General features: G+C 41.4%; 1 protein-coding gene across 7 annotated transcripts in view; it reads right to left on the minus strand.

Moving 5' to 3' along the window:
• The window catches only part of sox6 (SRY-box transcription factor 6), a 136,715-nt gene that overhangs the window by 21,276 nt on the left and 94,581 nt on the right, over positions 1 to 20,858 (minus strand). For 5 of the 7 annotated variants that reach the window (XM_025055441.1, XM_025055445.1, XM_025055444.1 and 2 more), the window contains 5 exons: positions 16,900 to 17,023; positions 12,649 to 12,728; positions 4,729 to 4,878; positions 2,566 to 2,743; positions 2,298 to 2,485 (listed from right to left, as the gene is read on the minus strand). In XM_025055441.1, coding sequence (XP_024911209.1) covers positions 2,298 to 2,485; positions 2,566 to 2,743; positions 4,729 to 4,878; positions 12,649 to 12,728; positions 16,900 to 17,023 — 720 coding nt within the window. The remainder of the gene's footprint in view (positions 1 to 2,297; positions 2,486 to 2,565; positions 2,744 to 4,728; positions 4,879 to 12,648; positions 12,729 to 16,899; positions 17,024 to 20,858) is intronic. The other 2 variants (XM_008310058.3, XM_025055443.1) reach the window with 1 other exon arrangement.

The raw sequence follows: 20,858 nt of genomic DNA on the forward strand, positions 1-20,858 counted from the left end.
AAGGAAGGAAAAGAGGAAACCACAGTCATGGTGATAAAGATTAGGGGAAGGCATTGTAGTGTTGGGACACATTTTGTATAAAAAGATGAATTGATCCATCTGTAAGCAGCACTTAGACCCACTCCTCTACCCAGTCATTACAGTGGGATAAATCAATATTTAATATCCCCCTCTAACAGCCACACTGGATGATCTTAACCTCTCCTTAATCCCATTTATGTTACCTTTCCAGAATCTTCTTCATGCGAGCTCTCACTATGATAAACTCCCAAACAAGAGACTGGGAGGGGAGCTATTAAAGACCACACCATATTTATGTCAGGTGAGGCACCTTCCGGAAATATTAATATTCTGAACCTGACCAAAGTGAAAGCTTTTATCTGGTGCCTTCAAGCCTTCCCAGTGTGTTGGCTTGTATCAGCAAAAGGCTATCTCTCCCCTCTCGCGCGTCTCACCGCTGAATTACAACCTGCTGTACTTTATGGCAGCCGAAGGATGAAGCTGATGGGAGGGGTCGTTTAGCTGACTTGATAAAGCGTGCCTCTAATTCTACACCGTACTAATAGACTCAGTGTCACAGAATGTAGGAGGTGACACTACGTCACAGTGATTTGCATCAACATGAGCGTAGAACATGAGCCTGATGTCGTTTAAAAAGACGTAAAAAAGACGCTGTCATTAAAACAGGACGAGTCATTTAATTGTCAATCTAATTAGATTCAGATGTTGGATTTTTATTTTTTTTTATTTTGAACCTAAAACCAGTGAATAATGTATGTTTATAACTGCAAACAAATTGCACTTATCTTTCAGGGCGTGTAGTGGACTGTTTTATGGACATATCGACGTGAGTTTGTCAGACTGCTGTCAGATCACGGCACCTGTAGTACTTAGCATGGCTAGTGTGTAAGAAGCTGACTCAAAATATGGTGGAGAAGGTTCTCTAAAGTTGCTGCAAGACTGTGTTACGCATGAAAATGTTTTGAAATATCTGTGAAGTGTATTAACCTAGGAGGAGACACAGTTCATGAATTATCTGCAACTTGAAAAAAGACTGTTTACCAGAAGAAAGATGACAGAGAACAGAGGGAACGTTAAACAGGGATGTTTTTTTAGTTTTTCTGTCTCAATCCTGTAGATAGATAGATAACACGATAGGGCTGAGAAAAACATTTCTGTTTGTCTTTGTGTTTGTTTGCATTTGAAAAATATAATTTTTATTATATGAATTAAAATTATTGTATGCATTTTAATTATCTAAAATGGAAAGTTTCCTAAAAATCATCTTTTCAAATCAGGAAATAAAGGAACCAGAATTGATAAGGAAGTATTTGAATTTTGATCCATGTTATTGAACTAAACTAATAATTTATCATTTTTAATTATTTGCATTTTTAGAAAATTATTTTTAAATTGATTTCAGTTCAATATAACTATAAAATGTGTGCAATTGAATTTGAATGACCCTCAGAAAATGTGCAGAGAAACTCATATTGTTCAAGCCTGTGTTAAGCATAGGAGAAAATCATGCTGTGTCTCTGTGTGGAGTTGTGACTGTTCTCATTTATTTCCTGCACATCAGTGAGAACAGATTTGACTGCCACCTGCATAGACACTGATCTCTCCCTTAAACCAAATTAGGGGGGAATCAAACTAGATATTCATTGACTTTTTTACATATACATTGACCTAGTTGAGGCTGTTGGTTGAAAGTGTCAGGTACTGAAATATTAATGAGCATCGCTCCCACTTTCTGCCTACTCCTCACAGCCAACTGGCAACATAGCATCAAGCTGAGGAGAGGAGGACAGCTTTTTTCTCTCCTTGATTGACTCATCGATTGAAGATATTTTTAAAGGGAATCCCTGGGAGTGTGTGCTCCTGGTACAAAGCAGCCCCATCCCGTGTCAGGGGACGAAAGGGCTGCAAGACTGCTTTAATTGGGCAGAGACTTCAGAGTCTTCTTAACCCGCACCGGGCACTGCCATGGCCTGTTATGGCCTTCACACCAGCATCAACAACACCGGGCCCCCAAAACACACTCTCACAAATATACGCATGCTAATTTAAGTAAACAGACATGCACAAACTCAACCTTGCCAACAGTTATCAAAATGACAACCTGGACGTAGAGTAAAGGAAAATATCACCGTGCTCCCCTGTCTTCATAGTTTCTTCCCTTCACTACTTGCGGGACACCCATGATCAGCTGCCGCTTTTAACTTGAATGTTTGTGAAGGCCCACACCTGATCAAATACCAACAGGACACAGACTACGGTCAAAACCCACTCCTAACCTTGTCCACTCTGCAGTTGTTGAGGCCGACGGAGCTGAGGGCGGACAGCTTGGCCTCCATGCCCTGCTGGTGATGTTGCAGCTGCTCCCTCTGGATCTGCTCCCTCATTTTCCTTGCTTCCTGGATGGCCTTCATCACTGTGTCCTGGTCCCCAAACAGCGCGGTGGAATTTAGGCTTGACAGGATATCTATTAAACGATAAAGATTTTTGATTGAAGAATCAGCCTTAAACTGTTGATCTTTAAGTTTTTGTTGTTGTTGTTTTTACCTAAGGAGGAGGCCCGTCCCAATCCTCCTAAAGGACTGGGGATACCACCCTTGCCGAGGAGACTGTTGGGGCTGTTTTTACTGCCAGAGAACAAGTGTTGTGACGGGGATGTGGGAGATTTCACCAGTTCTGTCGTCTTTGGCCGAGCAGACAGGTTGAGCGGCTGTGTTCCTTCCTCCTAAGGCAGCAGAGATAGAAGAGTGAGGCAAGACAGATGTGAATAGGTGGCCCACGCCCTTTGCTTTTAGAGAAGCTGCAGCTTCTCCGCCAACATGTTCTCCACTGTTCCCAGTTAATTACAGGATCCCTATCCTGACCCACACCTCCTCACTGATTCCTCCGTCTATTTGCCTTCTCTCCATTCCTCCTCAGGAGCTGTGCCACGGAGATGTTCCTCACAGTTGCTCAGCGCCTTTGTTCACACTAATTAAAGCAGATTCTGTCTCTCTTCTGTACATCTTCATCTGTTCTCCCTCTCCTCCTCTCTGCACTGTGTCTGCACTCTAGTATGAAGAATAAATAACGACCAGATAACAGCGGTGCCAGTGATCAAAGACAGCTGTTCCATTCATCAGATGTCGGCTTACATTATCTACTTCATTAACTTGTTTTCTAATTTCATTCCTCATTTGTGCAAACTTGCTCTCATCATAGGCTTTGATATGCCCATTTCTAAGAATACGACGGGATGCAGAGTAAAAAAAAAAAAAAAAATACCATCTACAATAGTTCTGCGATGAGGTCAGAAGAGGATGATGCATATGTTTGGTGCTGTTTTTCCTGGTTACAGCCTTTTAGAGTAGGGTCTGTTGTGGGAGAAGAGCTTTTTTTCTAAATACTTCTTCTAATAGAACATTAAGAGTGGGGATAAAAATAAAACCTTTTGCACTTTTTATAATTAAATAATGAAGGTCAAAGAGAAGAATGGATTAACCAGAGTTACTGTATTTAAAGCTCATACCATAGAAGAAATATTACCAAAAATTTAGAAAGTACATACTTATGTTTATTATACCAAAAAATGTATACCCATGTACAAATCAACAAGTAAATATGCAAAACATAAGAAAATACTAACTTATTTCAAATAAAGATAACTCCAACATTTGCCTCGCTGAGGAGAGATGTCACTTTGCCCCAGTACAAATGATGTGTGTGAACAGCAAATCAGATTAGAGCCCATGCTGCCATTAACAGTATTTTCCAAAGCCCAAGTGTCTTCTTGTCCAAACATATGGTTCAAGCAAGACAGCCTCAAGGCCTTGTTACTGCTGTGCCAATAACAGTTTGTCATGCAGCGAAGCTGAAAGCAGACAAACAAAACTTCAGGCGATGTGATGTGATTCCACTGCACTGTGGACACATACGAGAGGATGCCAGTGTGTGTCTCTGTGTTCGCTTTTTATTTAAAAATGACTTATTGAAACCGTAGCGTTGGTTTCCTTAACTTTTCAGTATTTGGCCATTTGATTATTCAACAGAACTTTTGCTGTATTAATGATGGTCTAATTGATATTTTTATGTAAGACTGAAGCCCGTTCAGGCATTTAGAAATACATTGATAAAGAGAGACTTTACTCAAGTGTAGAGTCCAGTCTTTCAGTGCAAGCCCCACGAGGAGTGAGGAGTGTGTGTCTGCTGCACTTCAAGGACATGGTTTATGGTACTTCTCCATTGTGATATTATAAGGCTGAACTACTGCAACTGGGCACGTGTTTCTTATTATGACCTTAGTGGTGGTGATGTATATATCTGGCTGTTCCTCTTCATGGAGGTTCAGTGGAACTCTGCCACCCAGCAGCAGAGCGTCACCCTGCAGTTAATAGGTTTTTGAAGCAATTTTTTTTCTTTTGTTCGCTTTTGTAAGCATACACAAAAATCCAGACAATAATAACTTTGCATTGTGAGCAAAGAAGAAACCATGTTTTCCACAAATTACTGTCTTGGAGCGGCCACAGCCATAGCAACCATGTCCACAGAGAGGGGGCCTTGTTAAAGCACCACAGATTGATGACCTGTTGGAAGTTAGGCTCCATACCTGCCAAATGAGGTGGTGAACAACTTAGGGCCTACATTATTCAAACTACACCATGTAGGCCTGGTCAAGTACCACTTAAGGGCCCGACTGGTGTGTGGGCAGCTTGAATGAATTAAAGGTTGTACCTTGACTTGAGCGATGGGGCTGGAGGAAGTCTTGTCATTCTTCAGTGAGGAGGGAGAAATGGGCCCACTTGCATTGAGGGGCTGGGGGAGTGGAGGCATCTTGGCTCCAGGAGAGACCTGCATGCTGGCAAGCTGGGCCGCGTACAGTTGCTATAGGGAGGAGCAGAAATCCCACAAAAGCATTAACATCCAAAACGGGCAAACATTCAGAGTTTTATATTCTGTCTTTTCCTCTCCCTAGAACCCTGCGTCTGTGTCTGCCTTCATCTCTTCCCCTTGCTCCTCTCTCTTTTTACGTCTTTCCTCTCTTTCCATAAGGCTGGCAGAGAAGCTCCATCAAAGGTCTTAACTGTATTTCAAAGACTGAATCCAGGGAGAGACAGCAGTCTTAAAAACCACACAGAGATGGCTTTCATTCAAAATACTTGGAGCCCCCATTTTCCACTCATCACAGAGAAAAAGTTTGCCGACTGGATGCAAGTGTGTTCACAAAGGTCTCTCGTTTCTCCTGATATACACAGTTTCCTATTGAAGTCTGTAGCCTGTGATTTGTCTCCGCACTTCCATTACATACTGTTAGAAATTCAGCTTGTGCCAGACGAGCATCACGGGATATTTTTACCAGCAGAATTATTAGGGCTTAAAAACCTGCACAAACAAAATGGACTAAAAAAATGTTTATTAATATTTTTTTCTTAAGGTCCTGCATCAGTATGTAAGATTTGTTCAAACAACAACCACGAGTTGAACTCTGGTATTTAATCATTTTATGTGAGTGAGTGTAGACATGAATCATTCAAACTGGTGGTTCAGGCTTTAAAATACTGTGTAATTGGAATGCTTTGGTGCAGTTTGTTGGGGGTGTACGGCACTAGAGAACAGTGGAGATCAGGCCTAATATAAGACCTGCATCTGTGTCAGTCTGAGGTGTGTTTCAAAATTAATGCTGTAAACTAAATATTTAACCACAACTGGTAAATAAAATGACATATGGCAATATAAGTATGAGGTTTAAGATGTAATCAGTCTGCAATAATTAGCCAACAAGTAAGTGATAAACTGTTTTGTCACCTGCTGTACGGGCTCAGTCCAATAATCTCTGCAACTGAGAACGTCCACAGCATATGTAGCCATACACAGATACTAAACTCCCCCGTCTGCCCCACTTCCTTCAGACAAGGTAAACCCTCTGGGTTCTGTTATTCAGTCCAATGGTGCTGTCAAGAAGAATCTAATTTCTCCTCGTCTGGCCAATCAACAAACCCTTTCTCATTTCCCGGTTGGACTGAGCCACACACAGCCCGCATTTGTGTGGACAGAAAAAAGCCACCCGGCCCGCTGGCCTCACCTTCGACTGTGTAAATGCAGACTAAACTTAGACAAAGCACTTAATGTCCGTGAACGTATCTCCTGATGTAAACACACATGTGCTCCCATAAGAAACTTTATCACTGCCGCATAAGCGGTGGTACAAAAGCACCATTCTTTGGTGGGCCTGGGGATAACAACAGCACATAGGAAATGGAAATGACAGACTGATTATGTTCCTTCAATGATAGCACTGCCCCCACCTCCCTCACAAACAGCCTTTTGTCTCCCACAGAAATGGACGCAGGAGCAGATCCAGTTCTGTTCCCTCCCCATCTGATCTACACTTAATGTCAGGGGACGACAGAGATTGGATATTCCCTCCACTGGCTGTCACTCCTGGCTACAGATGTGTCTTAGTAGAAGGGCAGAAACAGAGTCTGCTGGACAGATGTTTGCTAACAGCCTTGTCACTCAGTCTGCCCCTGACCTTGAGTCCAGGGAACTTTATTGTCCCGGAAAAAGGGCATAATTAGTGTTCACCTCAAATGAGACACAGTCAGGATGCCTCTTTTCAGCACTGATTAGCAGGTCAGTGCCATGGGGTGAGAGGCACCCAGCTACCCTTGAAACCAAGAACAGTTTGCCTCCAGGAGTCAAAAAAACAAACACTAAATACAATCAGAGGGAGAGGCAGATGAAAGAAGTGTTAACTCCTCACACACAGCTCAAGGACTGGAATGAAGTAAATCACTGTTCAGTGTGTTTATTCTTGTTTTTGTTTCAGCTCTGAGGCGCTCATAAAGAAGCCCTTAAAATAGATTTATAATTTATTAAGAATAAAAAAAAAAAACAACCTCACAAGAAGTTGACAATACAAGGAGCCATGTGGAGTCCAACACTGAGGGAGGATGCATCCTGCCAAGGCTAGTCTCCCTCAGCAGAAGACATCTGCCTGCTTCCCTTGGTTCTCTCTCTCTCTTTCTCTCTCTCTCTCTCTCTCTCACTCATCTGTAAGCCTCTTCTTCATATCTACTTGCCAGGTCGGGGGAGCAAAAGGTTCATGGTAATGAGGGTCAAGCTGAAAGTCAAAGCACCAACTCTAGGGTATTTGAGGAGCACTGTGAAAGTCAAAGAGAAGATTGGACCCCTTCTGTTTCTAGCGCTCAGTTTTCCTTTTATTTGATTAGGAGAAATGCATCATCCAGAATAAATATAAAAAAACTGTGTCCACAAAAGCCACGGAGCCACTCACTGAGACGCAGCTCGTATTAAGGCCGGGAAGAGAAAATTAAATTAAAGTCAATAAGATTTCAATGTGAGTGTTGAAAAGATCTGGCAGAGTACATCTGTGAAACAGAGTGTCTGTTCAGTGTGACGGCAGGGAAAAGTCCAAGCCATTTTCTAAACATTATCACACTTTTTTCTCATTTGTCTCTTTAAAACAGCAGTTTCTCTGATATTGATTTTAAAAAATAGAAAACCCAAGCAAACACACAAACAAAATTCTGAGGTTTGCTGCCGACCCCTTACTCACTGTTTCCCAGCGGAGCAGACCAGATCTCAGCGAGCATGGATTTGAAGTGAGTGCAGCACGCTCAAGGTCAGCCTGTTAGCCTCTGGTAATTAAAAACAAGCCCTCTGGAGGCAGCAGAGGTTAAACAGGGAGGTTCAATTTTCTGTGTGCAACATTAAACTGAGTCTACGTTCTACTCTGTGAAACAACCTAAGTATGACACAAATTCAAAATTGTTATTACGTCAAACAAAACGTGTTTGGTTGTTAAAAAATCTTTCTCTGTGCTGCACTGCTTAGTTTAAAAAATATATAATTTTAGCTGGAAAATATACAATTGAGGCAAAGGGAAACTCTTGAAGCTTCCTGGAGCTTGAAAAAAAAAAGGCACTGGTGATTTGGTAAGAAAGGAGCATCATGCTCAATTAAATACATTATAGGTAAATGAGGAACTGCATCATCATTTTTATTGCATTTTTAAAAAGTAAACCCATCACCTTAAAAAGGTTTGCAGACAAAACTCACACTTGACTTTTTTTTAAATTAAATTATTAAAAAGTTACAGTTTTTTGTTTTTAAATAGGGAAATATCAGCTGATTAGAGTTGCACTTCTTTAATCAAAGTTACATTTCTGTTATGCACGTGTGTCTGTTTGTTAGTGTCTCATTCACCCCTGCCTGCCCCGGGTGCTGAGCTGGATATGAGGGCATTAACTGTGCTTCAGTGCACCATGCCATTTAAAAGGCAGCACAGCGCCAGCCCTGTTTGCCACAAGGCTTGTACAGGCTCATTGCCCATGGCGACTAGGCAGCCTGACCCAGACTAAGCCCAGATGTCAGGAAAGAGGAAAGCGTCCTGGTGCACTGTGCCGAAGCGTTCCAGTATGGCTCAACATCTGTTTCATCTGCTGGCACCCAACCTGCTCTGCTCTTAGCTCTTCTCCCCTTCTCACAAATCCTTCAGCTTTTTTTTTTGTTGTTGTTGCTATTTTCTTATCTTAGTTTGTGTGTGTGTTTATTATGTATATTCTTGGTGGTCATGTGTACGTTTGTGTGTTGTAAATGTGGATTCCTCCAAGCCGTGGGACCCGGGGCCAGCCGCTTCCATTCAGTGTTGCTGGATGCATTATCCCCACTATCTGTCCATCTGTCCCTCTGTTCACCGCAGCCTCTATCCAGCTGCTCACCTCTCTGTCCTATTAGCACATAGCTAGCATCGGTGCACCGCTCTGGGTTACCTTCAAAGACCCAGCTTCTCTACCCATAAACACAGAAACAGCTGCTCGCTACAGTGTGTCAATTCTCTCTTTTCTTTTTCCCCCTCTTCCTCTCTTTCCTCTCCCGTCCCCTACTGCCTTCCGTCCCTCACGCTCTTTCAAAGTCAAAAGTGCTTCCTGTGTTAATGATGGAAAGTGTTTCTTTCTTCAAGTGTATGGCAAAGACACTGACATTAAAACAACGTTGGGATAGCGCCGTGTTTTCTCTACTCCCACGTCTTTCTTGTTTGTCTCTTTCTTATCATTTCAGGATGTTTCAGCCTTTGTGGACTCCTTCTGATATCTCAGACTGTTTGAGAGGCCAGTCCATCTTGAGTGTGTGGGCTGCTGTGTCTCTTTATACAAAACTAAAGCTGGGTCCAGGGTTTATTGGGTCATAAAAAGTTCAAATTTGACTGATCATGATTAGATAGGTAGTTTAGGTTGAACAGCTCTTCTAGTTTTGTAATATCACTAACGTAACTTCAACCTTTATTACTGCTACAATTACCACAACAACTACTATTACTGCTGCTAATAATAATTTGCATGTTTTTGGACAAAATTATCAAAGAGAGTCGAAAATGAAAATGAAGCAGAGAAAAATATACATTTGGGAAGGAAAAATTAAAAAAAACTAATATATACTTAATATATATACGTAAATAATTTGGGAAGGAAAAATTTAAAAAAACTAAATATACTTAATATATATACGTAAATAATACATTTACAATGGCCCAGATTTACCTCTTTTTCATCTGAGACCTAATGTAAGAGTACAGGCAGCAGATAAAGTGCCAACCGAAAGACAAATATCTTTTGTAGAATTAGTGATATTCTCTTCTCGTCGCTTCGCCCGATTGAATATCGCTGGTTTCAAGACAGATTGGGTTACAATCTAAGCACAATTTCCTCTGTTAGGTGAGAGGTGTCACTTGTAATCAGAGAAGGACAGGCAGGGACGGAGCCATTGTTTCCTGCTGGTACTGGCCTCATCCTGGCTCTGTGTGGGCATTAATGAAGAGGGGCATGTCGCGAAGGGATAGTTTACCCGCCTCCTCTCCTGAGAGTTGAGAACGAGAGCAATCTGTCAGGAAAACATTAAGTGAAATTGCCCTGTGGTACAGCAATGCATGGTGACAGCCACTTGCAGACTGCCAGCCAGCAGAGTGATGCTACCACCCTGTATTGACAAGGAAATTACAGTCTCCAACACTCAAACGCTTCCTGGAAGCTTCATTTACATCCATCAGCTTTAAGCCTTTGTTACCTCGTTGGGTTTTCTTCTCTTAAGGGCAGAGGGGGGATGGAGGATCCCAGGCTGTTATGACAGAGGAGATAGTGAAGAGGCTGCGGTTCAACATTAAGACTGACGGAGCACCTAGCCTCTCTGACTGGATGGCTGAACGCATTAGCTCTGCAGCATTGTGGGAATTAGTTCTTGCAATAAGATCATTGTTAAGGTTCATATATTGCAACAATCTCAACTGAGTAAATTGGTGGAAATTAAAGGGCTGCCACACAGCTGACAAGAGGAGATATTTTAATAGTATGTAGCAAAGGATCGTTTTTGCAGGGGAGTCGACTTTGGGGTCTATTTTGAAAAATACGCTTGTGTTGTTTTGAAATGTTTTTTAAAAACTTTTCTGAAGCAACGCTACAGCTATGATATAATTTAAGTTTTTTTTTTTCATTTCTTTGCAATAAACACATCAGCACATGGCTGAAGTAAAACCCTATTATTCTGTAATACAGATAATCCCTTGTAATTTCTTTTTTTGATCAACAGTTTCTAAAAATGAACCTTTAGCTGTAATTCAGTAATAGCTGCTGTCCAGCCCACAGGTACAGCTTATAATGAGACTATGACAAAGTGCCGTCCAGCCGAACTGCAGCTCAATAATTCGTTAAATCTAACAAAGCGGACGAGGGTTAACATTTGTTGGGCAACCAGCTGAGAGCATGGAAGCTTGACACCATGTTCTGTTTCCCTAACATTAAGAACCTGTCACAGATGGATGACAAAAGGTAACTCAGGGTAAGAGAGAGCAGATGCCAGGACTGTTCTTGAGTTTTTCCTGGTTCACTCAGACAACAGAGCTCCAGGTTTCACTCCTGCACTCCTTAAACCGCAACATAGAAAAGTACTCTTAGCTGTACGATGGAAAAGAGAGTTCTTGTTGCACACGGTAGCAGTTGGACTAATGTTTTTTATCATAAAGAGACTAAAGCAATGGTTAAAAATATATACCACTGTGAGAGCTCTGTATCTGCCCGGCTAGAGTTTGACACACGTCTGTCTACAGAATGGGCCTTTATTTCTCTTACTCTAAATACTGGGTGAAGCAATTTAGTAAGGTGTGGGCAAGGCGCCTGGAGAGGGCAGCAACAGGGCTATTTTGAAGCTCTTCTTTGGTTTTACCTTAAATTAAATGCCCTGCTTCCTCATTGTACAACAGTTTTGATATAGTTCAAATCATAATGCTCTTCTATTTCAGGGCTCTACTCACCAGAACACCCACATACTTTTTCAAGCACACTATATATAATTATACTCACAAGTTTAATATTGGGACAGTCATGGAGAGCGGCTGTTATTACTGCCACGGAATATGCAGAAGACAACTGGACTTAATTCAGTGTCTGGGAGGCTCCGATGTTTTTAATCATGGCAGACGCTCGGTGCTTTGTAGAGGAAACAGTGACAGTCACATGGTTTTTTTGAACCCAGCCATGGAGAAAAGGGCATGTTTGACTTGCCTTGGTGTTTTAAGGGGAGTCTTCATGCAGGGTAAATAGCAGCCAGCAGGCGGAATATGTGACAGGCTGACAGACTTCAATTAATGGAAAATGCACCTTTTTTTGTTGACTGTGTTCTATAAAGGTCAGCCAAGTCATGGTCTTAGAGGCTCTGTTTTTGCCCATTCCCAGGGTTAGATACATAATAAGAATTAATGACTCTAGACCTGTCTCCCCTCCTCACGCCAACCTTCAGATATATGACTGTCTCAACTGACCTCATACACCGCCATAAATAGACTCAGTGTGCTTGTCTGTAGAAGCACTTCTTTAAAATGGACTTTGCATTGACACACAAACTAAACCACACATGTTCGCTGGTGCAACATGTTTACTTTTGGGGACAGACAAGAGTGCCGAGTGAAAAAAAAAATAATAGAAATGATTTTTTCTTCAGATTAAAAGGTCTTAGTCAATAAAACCTTTTCTTTGGATTTTTTTTTTTTTTGTTTAAAATCAAATAAATTTAGAAAAACAATATAAAGTTTGAATATGTTGTCTGAGCTGTTTCTTTGTGAAAATGCTTTTTTTTTAGAGTAATCCTTATCCTCAAAGAAACCAGCAAAGATTCTGCACAGATCAGGATGGCTGTGGGTGGGAATGTGTTTTATAATAAAAACTCTGAAGGGCAGATAACATCTATATTAAGCTTCACGTCCTCAGGTTAGGCGCTGACCTGGGTTCAGCTCTCGTAAAAAAAGATCACCTAGAAACTTCTGTGGGGCTTGGAAAATATCCCAGCACTCAGCTAAAAAAGAGTAGTATAATTGTAAATGTGTTTATTTATTTTTTTCATATAATATTGTTTATTAGAAAATTGTTATCTTCTCCATGTCTCTGTTAAGTAAAGCCGATGGGAAACAAATCCTCTATGAAATGGGATAAATGACATGTGCTAAATGTTCAGCACATGTTAGCAGGAGGCTTCAGGATTATTTAGTGTTCAGCTCATGTACTGAGTGTACAGCTGCTAAGCCATTCTCTCTGCCCAGGGCTTGGCGGGCGTCCCTAGCATTCTTTGTCGTAGCGCTTCACGTACCTGAAGCTGGAGGGGGCTGAGTCCTGACGCTGCTGCAGCTGCCACTGTGGATGGAATGAACTGCATCGGGTAGTTATCACCTGTCAGACAGAGGGAGAAATGGGAAACAATGCAAACGTGTTCAGACAATGAGCCGAGGCTCAGCGATCAGACAAGTGCCAGCACTGATTCATGGGCCCTCAACAACTTTTCAACAAACCCTCGGCTTCCAGCCCAAACATCTGCATAAACAATAGGCCAATCTAGCTGGACTGGAGCAGGATTACTTCGAATCGTTCACACCATTCTTTCCTTCCTTCACCTGCAGTGATCTTCTGGAGAATGTTTTAACAAGTTAGTGATGCATGCATTCGGTGGAGCAGGAGTGTGTGAGGTTGTAGACAGTTAATCTAATATATCTGTCCTCAACTGCTGGTTATTTACACAGACCAGCGTGTTCTCTCAGGCGGTTTATACGGCTGTGGACTTGTCTGGCTATTGTTCAACACTACAATGTGCATGTCTGAGTGATGGCTTTGGCACCAGAGGGAAAACACTTGTATGTGAACTGGTTGGAACAAGTGCAAAGTCACAATAACAAGGATGAAAAAAATAAATAAAACAAAAAAACAAACATCAACATGAACATTCTTATCTCACTTTAAACTAGCCAGGAGGAGAAGGTTTCCAGAGAGCAGCATTATTCAGTGCTTTGTATTGGCCTGCCATCAGCACGTTAGTCAGACAGGGACATAAAATGGCTGCGGTATGATTGATATCCATGGGACTACAGAAGCATTTAAACATTCAGCCTAGTATGTGGAGACAGTCCCATTGAAATGGAGCAGCACAGCGATCACAGAGAGCCGGCTGGTTTGGAGCATGTGTCTGGAAAGGGGCAGTGAGAGTGAGGAGGCATAGTTGGCCTACGCTCAGACCCCACTTCTGCCTGTCACTTCTCCTCACAAACATATGGAGCTATTAAGCCACAGACAAGGTAAATGTATATACCCTCTCTTTCACTTTGGCCTCACTCGCTCTCCTCACTTTGCAATCTTGTACAACACAGCACAATGTGATACAGGCCATGGAAATTCAATCCCCATTTGGTGGCAAATAAAATCACACAGCAGAAGTGGTTTCAAATAGTGCCAGTGCTGGGATGTGTGGCCGTGCACTGTGGTTATTTCTACACCTCCTGTTTTTGGGATCACTTTCTGTCTGTCTCTCATGCTCTGTGCTGGCTGTGACGTAGGATGTGGGAATAATAAATGACAGGGAGTCTTGACGTGTCATGTGAAACCCGGGGAGGGTCATGTGCTAAGTGGGCACCCCACCCCTGCTCTGAGGGGTCTCAGGCTCCAAGGTCTGGCTCTTGTGTGCACACAGACTCCACTGCCCTACACCAAACTATATTTTCCTCATTTGATGTCAAAATAAAAGAAATACATTTGCTGCTGCCAATAGTGCCACATAGTAAAAACTTTTTTGTTTAGGTTCCTTTCTGTAGATATTCATTACATTTAGCAAAACAATGAAGTTAGTTTCATGTTGTGTGCTACAGTGCTAATGATGCATCATGTTTCTTACTTATTTCTGTCCAATCTAGCTAAAGGCTCCACCCACTAAATAAACTAATAAACCCTCTGTTTTAGAATCTGAGTATTTTATTATTTATTATGTTAGATTTAGTAACAAAACTGATTTAAAATAAATAGATCGATTGATTTTTTTTTTTTTTTATTTGGGCAAAGGGAGTGTAAGCCTGTTACATGTCAACGAAAGCGCATTAAGAGAGAATGGCGGAGGAGCCCTAAATCCTAAAGGTCATTCTGCAGGGTCATTAGAGTCACATTAAAATGAACACGACCATTTCTGTGTAAACAGTACAAACAGACTGGGATGTTTGACTTGGATCTATTTGTTTAACAGATGAGTCTGTGTCTCCATCCATCTCTACTGTGCTCGCCCAGCCTGCGAGTCCAGGCCATTGAGCACAGCTAGTGAATGGGATGATGACTTGCCACTGCGGAGCTAGAATGGCTCTGTTGCCATGTGAGCGCCACAGGGCCAAGGTCATAAGCAAGGGTCCCTGGGGGCTGGCTCATAATGATAATATCAGATTAGTGTGTCTTGGTCTTAGGAGTGAATGCTTGGCCTCTCACTTCATGGAAGAAGGACATTACAGCATCCTGTTCACTCTGCAGGTGCTGGTGATAACACTGTATTCTTTTGCAAATATTGTGTTTATTGTGTTGGATTGAGGGAAATAATGGAGTTTTTGAAAAATACCTTCTTTGACGGTGAGAGTCATTTTCAGACTCCATTTGCTGTTTCTTTACAAATTCATGCATTATGCAAGAACACATACATGTCGTGACCCCTCACTATGATTCCATAATAGCCCCTGTTATTTGAAGTAAAACATATTCTATTGCAGAAAGCACACTGGTGAGAGACTCCCCCCCAGGCACTATGTTTAAGCTGTCATGGCTGCATAGTTCCAGAGTAGCTGACTTTCTTTTTCAAACTGCGGTTTTCTATTTAATTCATTTAATGCCCTAACACACCTTTTCAGTGTTCTGTTCTGAACCTGCTGACTTCCTGCTGTTTGTTGTTCTTTTTTCGCTTCCCTTTGATTTGAAACTGCTTTATAACAGACAAGCTGCTTTGTCTTTTACGTGAGGAAAAAATAATTTATAATTCTATATAATTATTGTCAAAAACATTTTCAGGTGTTTTTTTTTTAATACACCAAGTCTTTCAACATTTAAATTAGATTAGGTTGTACTCTTTTTTTTACAAAGAAACTTCTAATGTGTAAAGAGTGGATTTAAGAAAACTGATGGCAATAACTTTTCATTTTTTTTCATGGAATAACACACTTCTAATTCTAATTCTAATAAACAGTCAATACACATTATTTACACTTACTGCAGGTTTAAGTTTTAGTTTCACTAATGCATCTTGGTCTCAAAATACCATCTCAATGTCTGTATTTGTTGAAGCTTCAGCTTCAGGTGAGATGCTGACTTGAGTCTGACCAGCCTCACCATGCACAGTAAGTAAATCTCTGGCTGACAGGCGGACTTGGAATGGCTTGCGAGGGACTGTAGACCAATTAATATCATCGAGGATTAGATTAGGTTGTACTCTTTTTTTTACAAAGAAACTTCTAATGTGTAAAGAGTGGATTTAAGAAAACTGATGGCAATAACTTTTCATTTTTTTTCATGGAATAACACACTTCTAATTCTAATTCTAATAAACAGTCAATACACATTATTTACACTTACTGCAGGTTTAAGTTTTAGTTTCACTAATGCATCTTGGTCTCAAAATACCATCTCAATGTCTGTATTTGTTGAAGCTTCAGCTTCAGGTGAGATGCTGACTTGAGTCTGACCAGCCTCACCATGCACAGTAAGTAAATCTCTGGCTGACAGGCGGACTTGGAATGGCTTGCGAGGGACTGTAGACCAATTAATATCATCGAGGACATCGGTTTCACCGTTTTGACAGCAACTCTCAACACCACGCCAAGATACACCATAATGATTAAAACCCAGCAGCTCTTTGAAGCAGAATTTGGAGTTATACTTTAATTTCATATTTTTATGTGCTGTCAAACAATTATAATTTCTAATCAGAATATTCTCAGGCTATTTGATTTGGCAGAGCCCTGTGTGTACTTTTTTTTTACTCCAATCCAAAGACAAATGAGAAGAATAGGACGTGCTCTTACTTGTAATGAAAGTGTAGAGAAACTTGTTCTTCATTGCACATGACAACCAATCTTATAACAGCCGCCCTTTATTAACCTAATCCTACTGTGGAAATGGCACAATTTTGTTGATTATGTGAATTAACATGAAGTAACAATGGAGAGGCTTTACACGCAGAGGTTGAGCCTCTGTTTTATTGCATCTCTTGAAGAATGCTTAAAGGCAGCTCACTCCTGAAAGATATTTTCATGTTGAAGACATGTTTACATTCCTTTGATTCTCTGCCCATATCTATTGTTCAACTCAGACAAGAACATTCCCAGGCCGGGTACCAAGTCCATGTTCAGACACAGCAGAGCATGTTATTGGCCTCAATAGAGAACGGAGCATTTGTTTTTCATGTCGTGTTGCGTGTCTGTTACATATTAACCTGTGTAACAACTTAAGGTTTGTGAAAAAGTAATTATGCGTAAAGGGCATGTCAAACAAAGAGAAAACTGAGGCGAGGATGAGATGATGAAATGGAGACTTCAGTTGCAGAGCATACCTGGCTTATAAGACATTCCTGGAGGGAAGAGAAAGCCTTGCTGGGCGGCTGCGGCTGCTGCCAGAGTGCGTTGGTCGTGTGGAAAAATGGGGATCATGAGCGGAGGCATGTGACCCTGGACCTGCTGAAAAGATAGGGAGAAAAGATCAGAGAGAGAGGCCTGAGCACAGACATGGTTCACAGAAACACACGGCCCACCGAGGAGGGAGGGAGTCAGATCACAGCTCTTCCTAACGTGTGTTGACAGGGGGCTCTGCAGCATCCACTGTCCTTGTGCGCTCACAAAATACCTGCCGAAACTCTACGGCTCTCAATCCAAGTCACAATTTTACATTATTCTGTCAAAGGCCACATGTTCACAATTTGAAATTCTATGCGCATCAGTGAGCAACAATAGAAAGGAGATACAGGTAAACATCTGCATTGTTGTGATATTAATATGGAGTGTGAGTATCGTAGGTGTCAAGAGAAATCTGCATTGACCTTTATTTTATTTTACAGCATAGACTGTAGACCAGCCGTGTAGACCGGCTAACGTCTGAAGACCTTAAACTACTGTCACTAAGAGTATCATGTTCATCCAAAGTTCATCCATCTTTGAAAACTGGATTCTGGTACCCATTTGGAAAAATCAGGTCGTGTTCTAGAAGGTGTCCTTGATATGTAACCAGAACACTCAGATCAAGGCACGATCAACTACTCACAGTCTTTGATGAACATGTATTCAGACTGTACCAGGCTGAAGACAATTCCACCTATAAATTATTTCTTCTTCTCCTCATATCAGACAGTTGAAATGTCATTCAACACACTGTCTGTTCTGCTTCAGTATTAACCCTCATCATCAGGCCTGTTGCTAACACGTGGACTGGTGATATGAGCACAAACTCTGCACTCAACAAAAGTTCTGGTGTGGGGGTTTCGTACACATGTTGCACGGTTTAACCTCGCTGTCGTTCTCTGCTTCCTAAAACTCTCGGATGGGATGCAGCGCAGGCTACAGTACCATGGGGTGCGAGAGTTAATCTAGCACCAAGCTAGGCTACCTCAGGGGAACCTGCCTGAAAAATGGGTTAATAAAGGTCATCCCCCAAAATAAACACTTTACAGAATGTTTCTACATTTATCACTCCTTAAAATCAACTCGCAATAAAACGGCTCTGGGTGCAATTACTGCCGCCTGCACTGGAGCATGAAATCAACCTGCCCTGAGCGAGGCTCCCCTCCCCCATGTCTGCCCAGGTCTGCTATGATCTCCCCTTTTTTCACCTCGTGCTCGTCCCCCCGTAGACCCTGCACGGAGCAGCGGCCGGCTTCTCTTGCAGCGAGCACACAAAACTACTTAAAACTACTTTATTGATCTGTCCAGACGTGCAGAGCTCGACTAAAAACCAAATAAATAGAAACGTTTTATGTCTAGTGAGCTTTTACAGAAGTGCAAGTGCAGAAAAGTGCACCATGGAAGAATGGAAAACTATGTAATTCTTTTAGCAAGTAATTCAGTGAAATGTGCTGTTACTGCAGAAAATATAAACGTCCAAGGAGACTGCGACAAATGACCCTAAATAAAACATGGCTTTATGGGGATTTGGGTTCCAAGTTTTCAAGCTGAATGGATGAAAGATGGATTTTGGCATGGCATGTACGGAACATATGGAAAAACACAATAATTAATGTCACAACATGAGGTAGGGCCGGCGACCGTGGGGGAGGATAAAGGGGGGAGGAGGTGACACTGGGGAACACAGCTTCTCTCTGTCTGCGTGTCTGAGTATTTGGACTGTAAAACCAGATGGAGTGTGTTTCTGAATGTGCGGCAGTCATGGGACAAGAAGGGCTCCCTCAAGTCCACATTCCTCCATGTGTGTTACAGATGTATTCATACACCTTCGTGAATGAACTAACAAACGTCAACAGTAAATAAAAGCCTGTGTCGTGTCTTTTTTTTTTCCCAACATAAGTTACTGACTGACAGGAATTTGCACGCGATATAAAAAAAAAAGTGTGAAAAATCCCATGTAGGTTAAACATTATTTCATTCGATTTCAATTATAAAATGCAAATTAAGAAGCAACTTTAATAAATAATTTGCCTTTAAACCTCCAGTACAACTGGAGTCAGGGGTTAAAGAGAATCAACAAAAGGCATCAATGATCAGACCTGCCTGGTATTTTTATCTCCACTGCACATTAAACATAAATTATATCATCTCTTCTGGGATATCAGCTTTTACTGCTTGTATTATTTTAATATATGTGACTGAATATGTGAGATTCCTCACCCTAAATGTGTGTTGAAGGGGAAATAAATGCATTCAGTCGGAATTGCTGTGATTTGCAGTAATGAGCTGCGCACATTAAAGTTAAATTTACAGCAACTAATATCAGAGAAAGGCAAATCAAATTCTGCAGTCGCATCAAGGTGGCAGCAGCTCGTGAAGGTGAGATGAGATTTTTACACACAGGAAACGCTAAGGAAAATATGACATTTTCAAAAATTTCTTTTTTAAAAAAAATTGACACATTAGTAGAAAAACACCCCACACTGCACACCCACTGTTCGCCTTCCTATCACATTCAAGTTCATCCATGTATGGGCTGAGTGCCCGGGATATTTACACTGCCAGGATGATCTTGAGGAGTCGAAGAATAAAGTGGAGCAGATGTGAGCGGGGACACTTGGACAGGGTTCTTCCATTTTCTCCATCAATACAGCAGCATTGTTGTGCTGGCACTGCTCTTCCTTTGTCTTAGCATCGCTAAGTACTGGATAATGTCATTTCACACCATCTGCCCCCAGGCTTCATTAAAGATACATGAATGAGCCGTCTTATGAGGAACAGGTGCTATTGTTTGTCCCTCAAGACCCTGCTCTAAGGATCTGACTCAGAATACTTGAAGAGGAGCATCTGTAGTGATCAGTCAGACGGACTTGGCGGAGGCCCCTCTCTCTGCCAGCATGCGCTCCAACAGAGGTTTCCGGGGGAAACTCAGCCGCCTTGCAACATGTATCATCAATTCACATGACCTGATGAAGTCTGTGGCAGGCCAGCACGCAATCTGTTCCCCTCTCAAGGAGATGCTGCTCTGTGACGTATAGAACCAACCTGTTTTTTTATAAGTTCTGGATCACCTATAGATATTTCATAATTATTTTAGCATAATATAATCAAAGATACATGGTAGTTCTGTAAATGTTGTTAGTAAACGCATTATATATATTTTTAAGATTTTTAAAAAATATTTAAAGATGTCATAATATTTTTTTAAGATTTTTTTTAAATATTTAAAGATGTCATAATATTTCATTGATAATAATCAGTTAGTTTGTGAAAAAGTTGTGACACTTCACTATTTAAAATAGAAGCAGCCGTTGGTTTAGGAAGGTGAGACCCAGTACCAAGCACATTTTTAATGAAAAGACATGGTTTTATTTCTGTGTCGTGCTCCTGCCAATAATAAAGTCAGTTTACGTTTCCATAAACATGTAAGTGTCTGCCCTAGTGAACAGCTTTGAAACCCGGAGTCCAAATGGAGACGTACAGCGCATTACGGCTCTCACTTGGGCCCCTGTCAACACCCATGTTCCTCACTGTCGGTTACAGCTAGTACAAAACCCTGAGGTGGTCCGCGGGCTAGAGAAAATGCACCCTTGACATCCCCATTGCAGGTCCACACTAATATTAAGACCGTGACCATTGACTTTTGTATCTTCACCTACAGTCTGAATTATATTTAAAAAAAAACTAAAAAAAAAAACCTCGAAATTAATGCATTTAACAAAGAAGGTTACACAAGTGAGGTTTTTCCTCAATTAGCAATTCGCACCATGTCAAACATGAGTGGATCCATTAAAGGCTGTTTTTTTTTTTTCCTGAGCAAGAAAAGTTACAGGCAAAACTTTCACCTTATTTGGTGGCTATTAGTGTGAGTGTCTGTGAGATCCTGGGTTTTATATCA

This window comes from Cynoglossus semilaevis, chromosome 5 (genome assembly GCF_000523025.1).
Source record: "Cynoglossus semilaevis isolate Cse_v1.0 chromosome 5, Cse_v1.0, whole genome shotgun sequence".
Lineage (NCBI taxonomy): Eukaryota > Metazoa > Chordata > Actinopteri > Pleuronectiformes > Cynoglossidae > Cynoglossus > Cynoglossus semilaevis.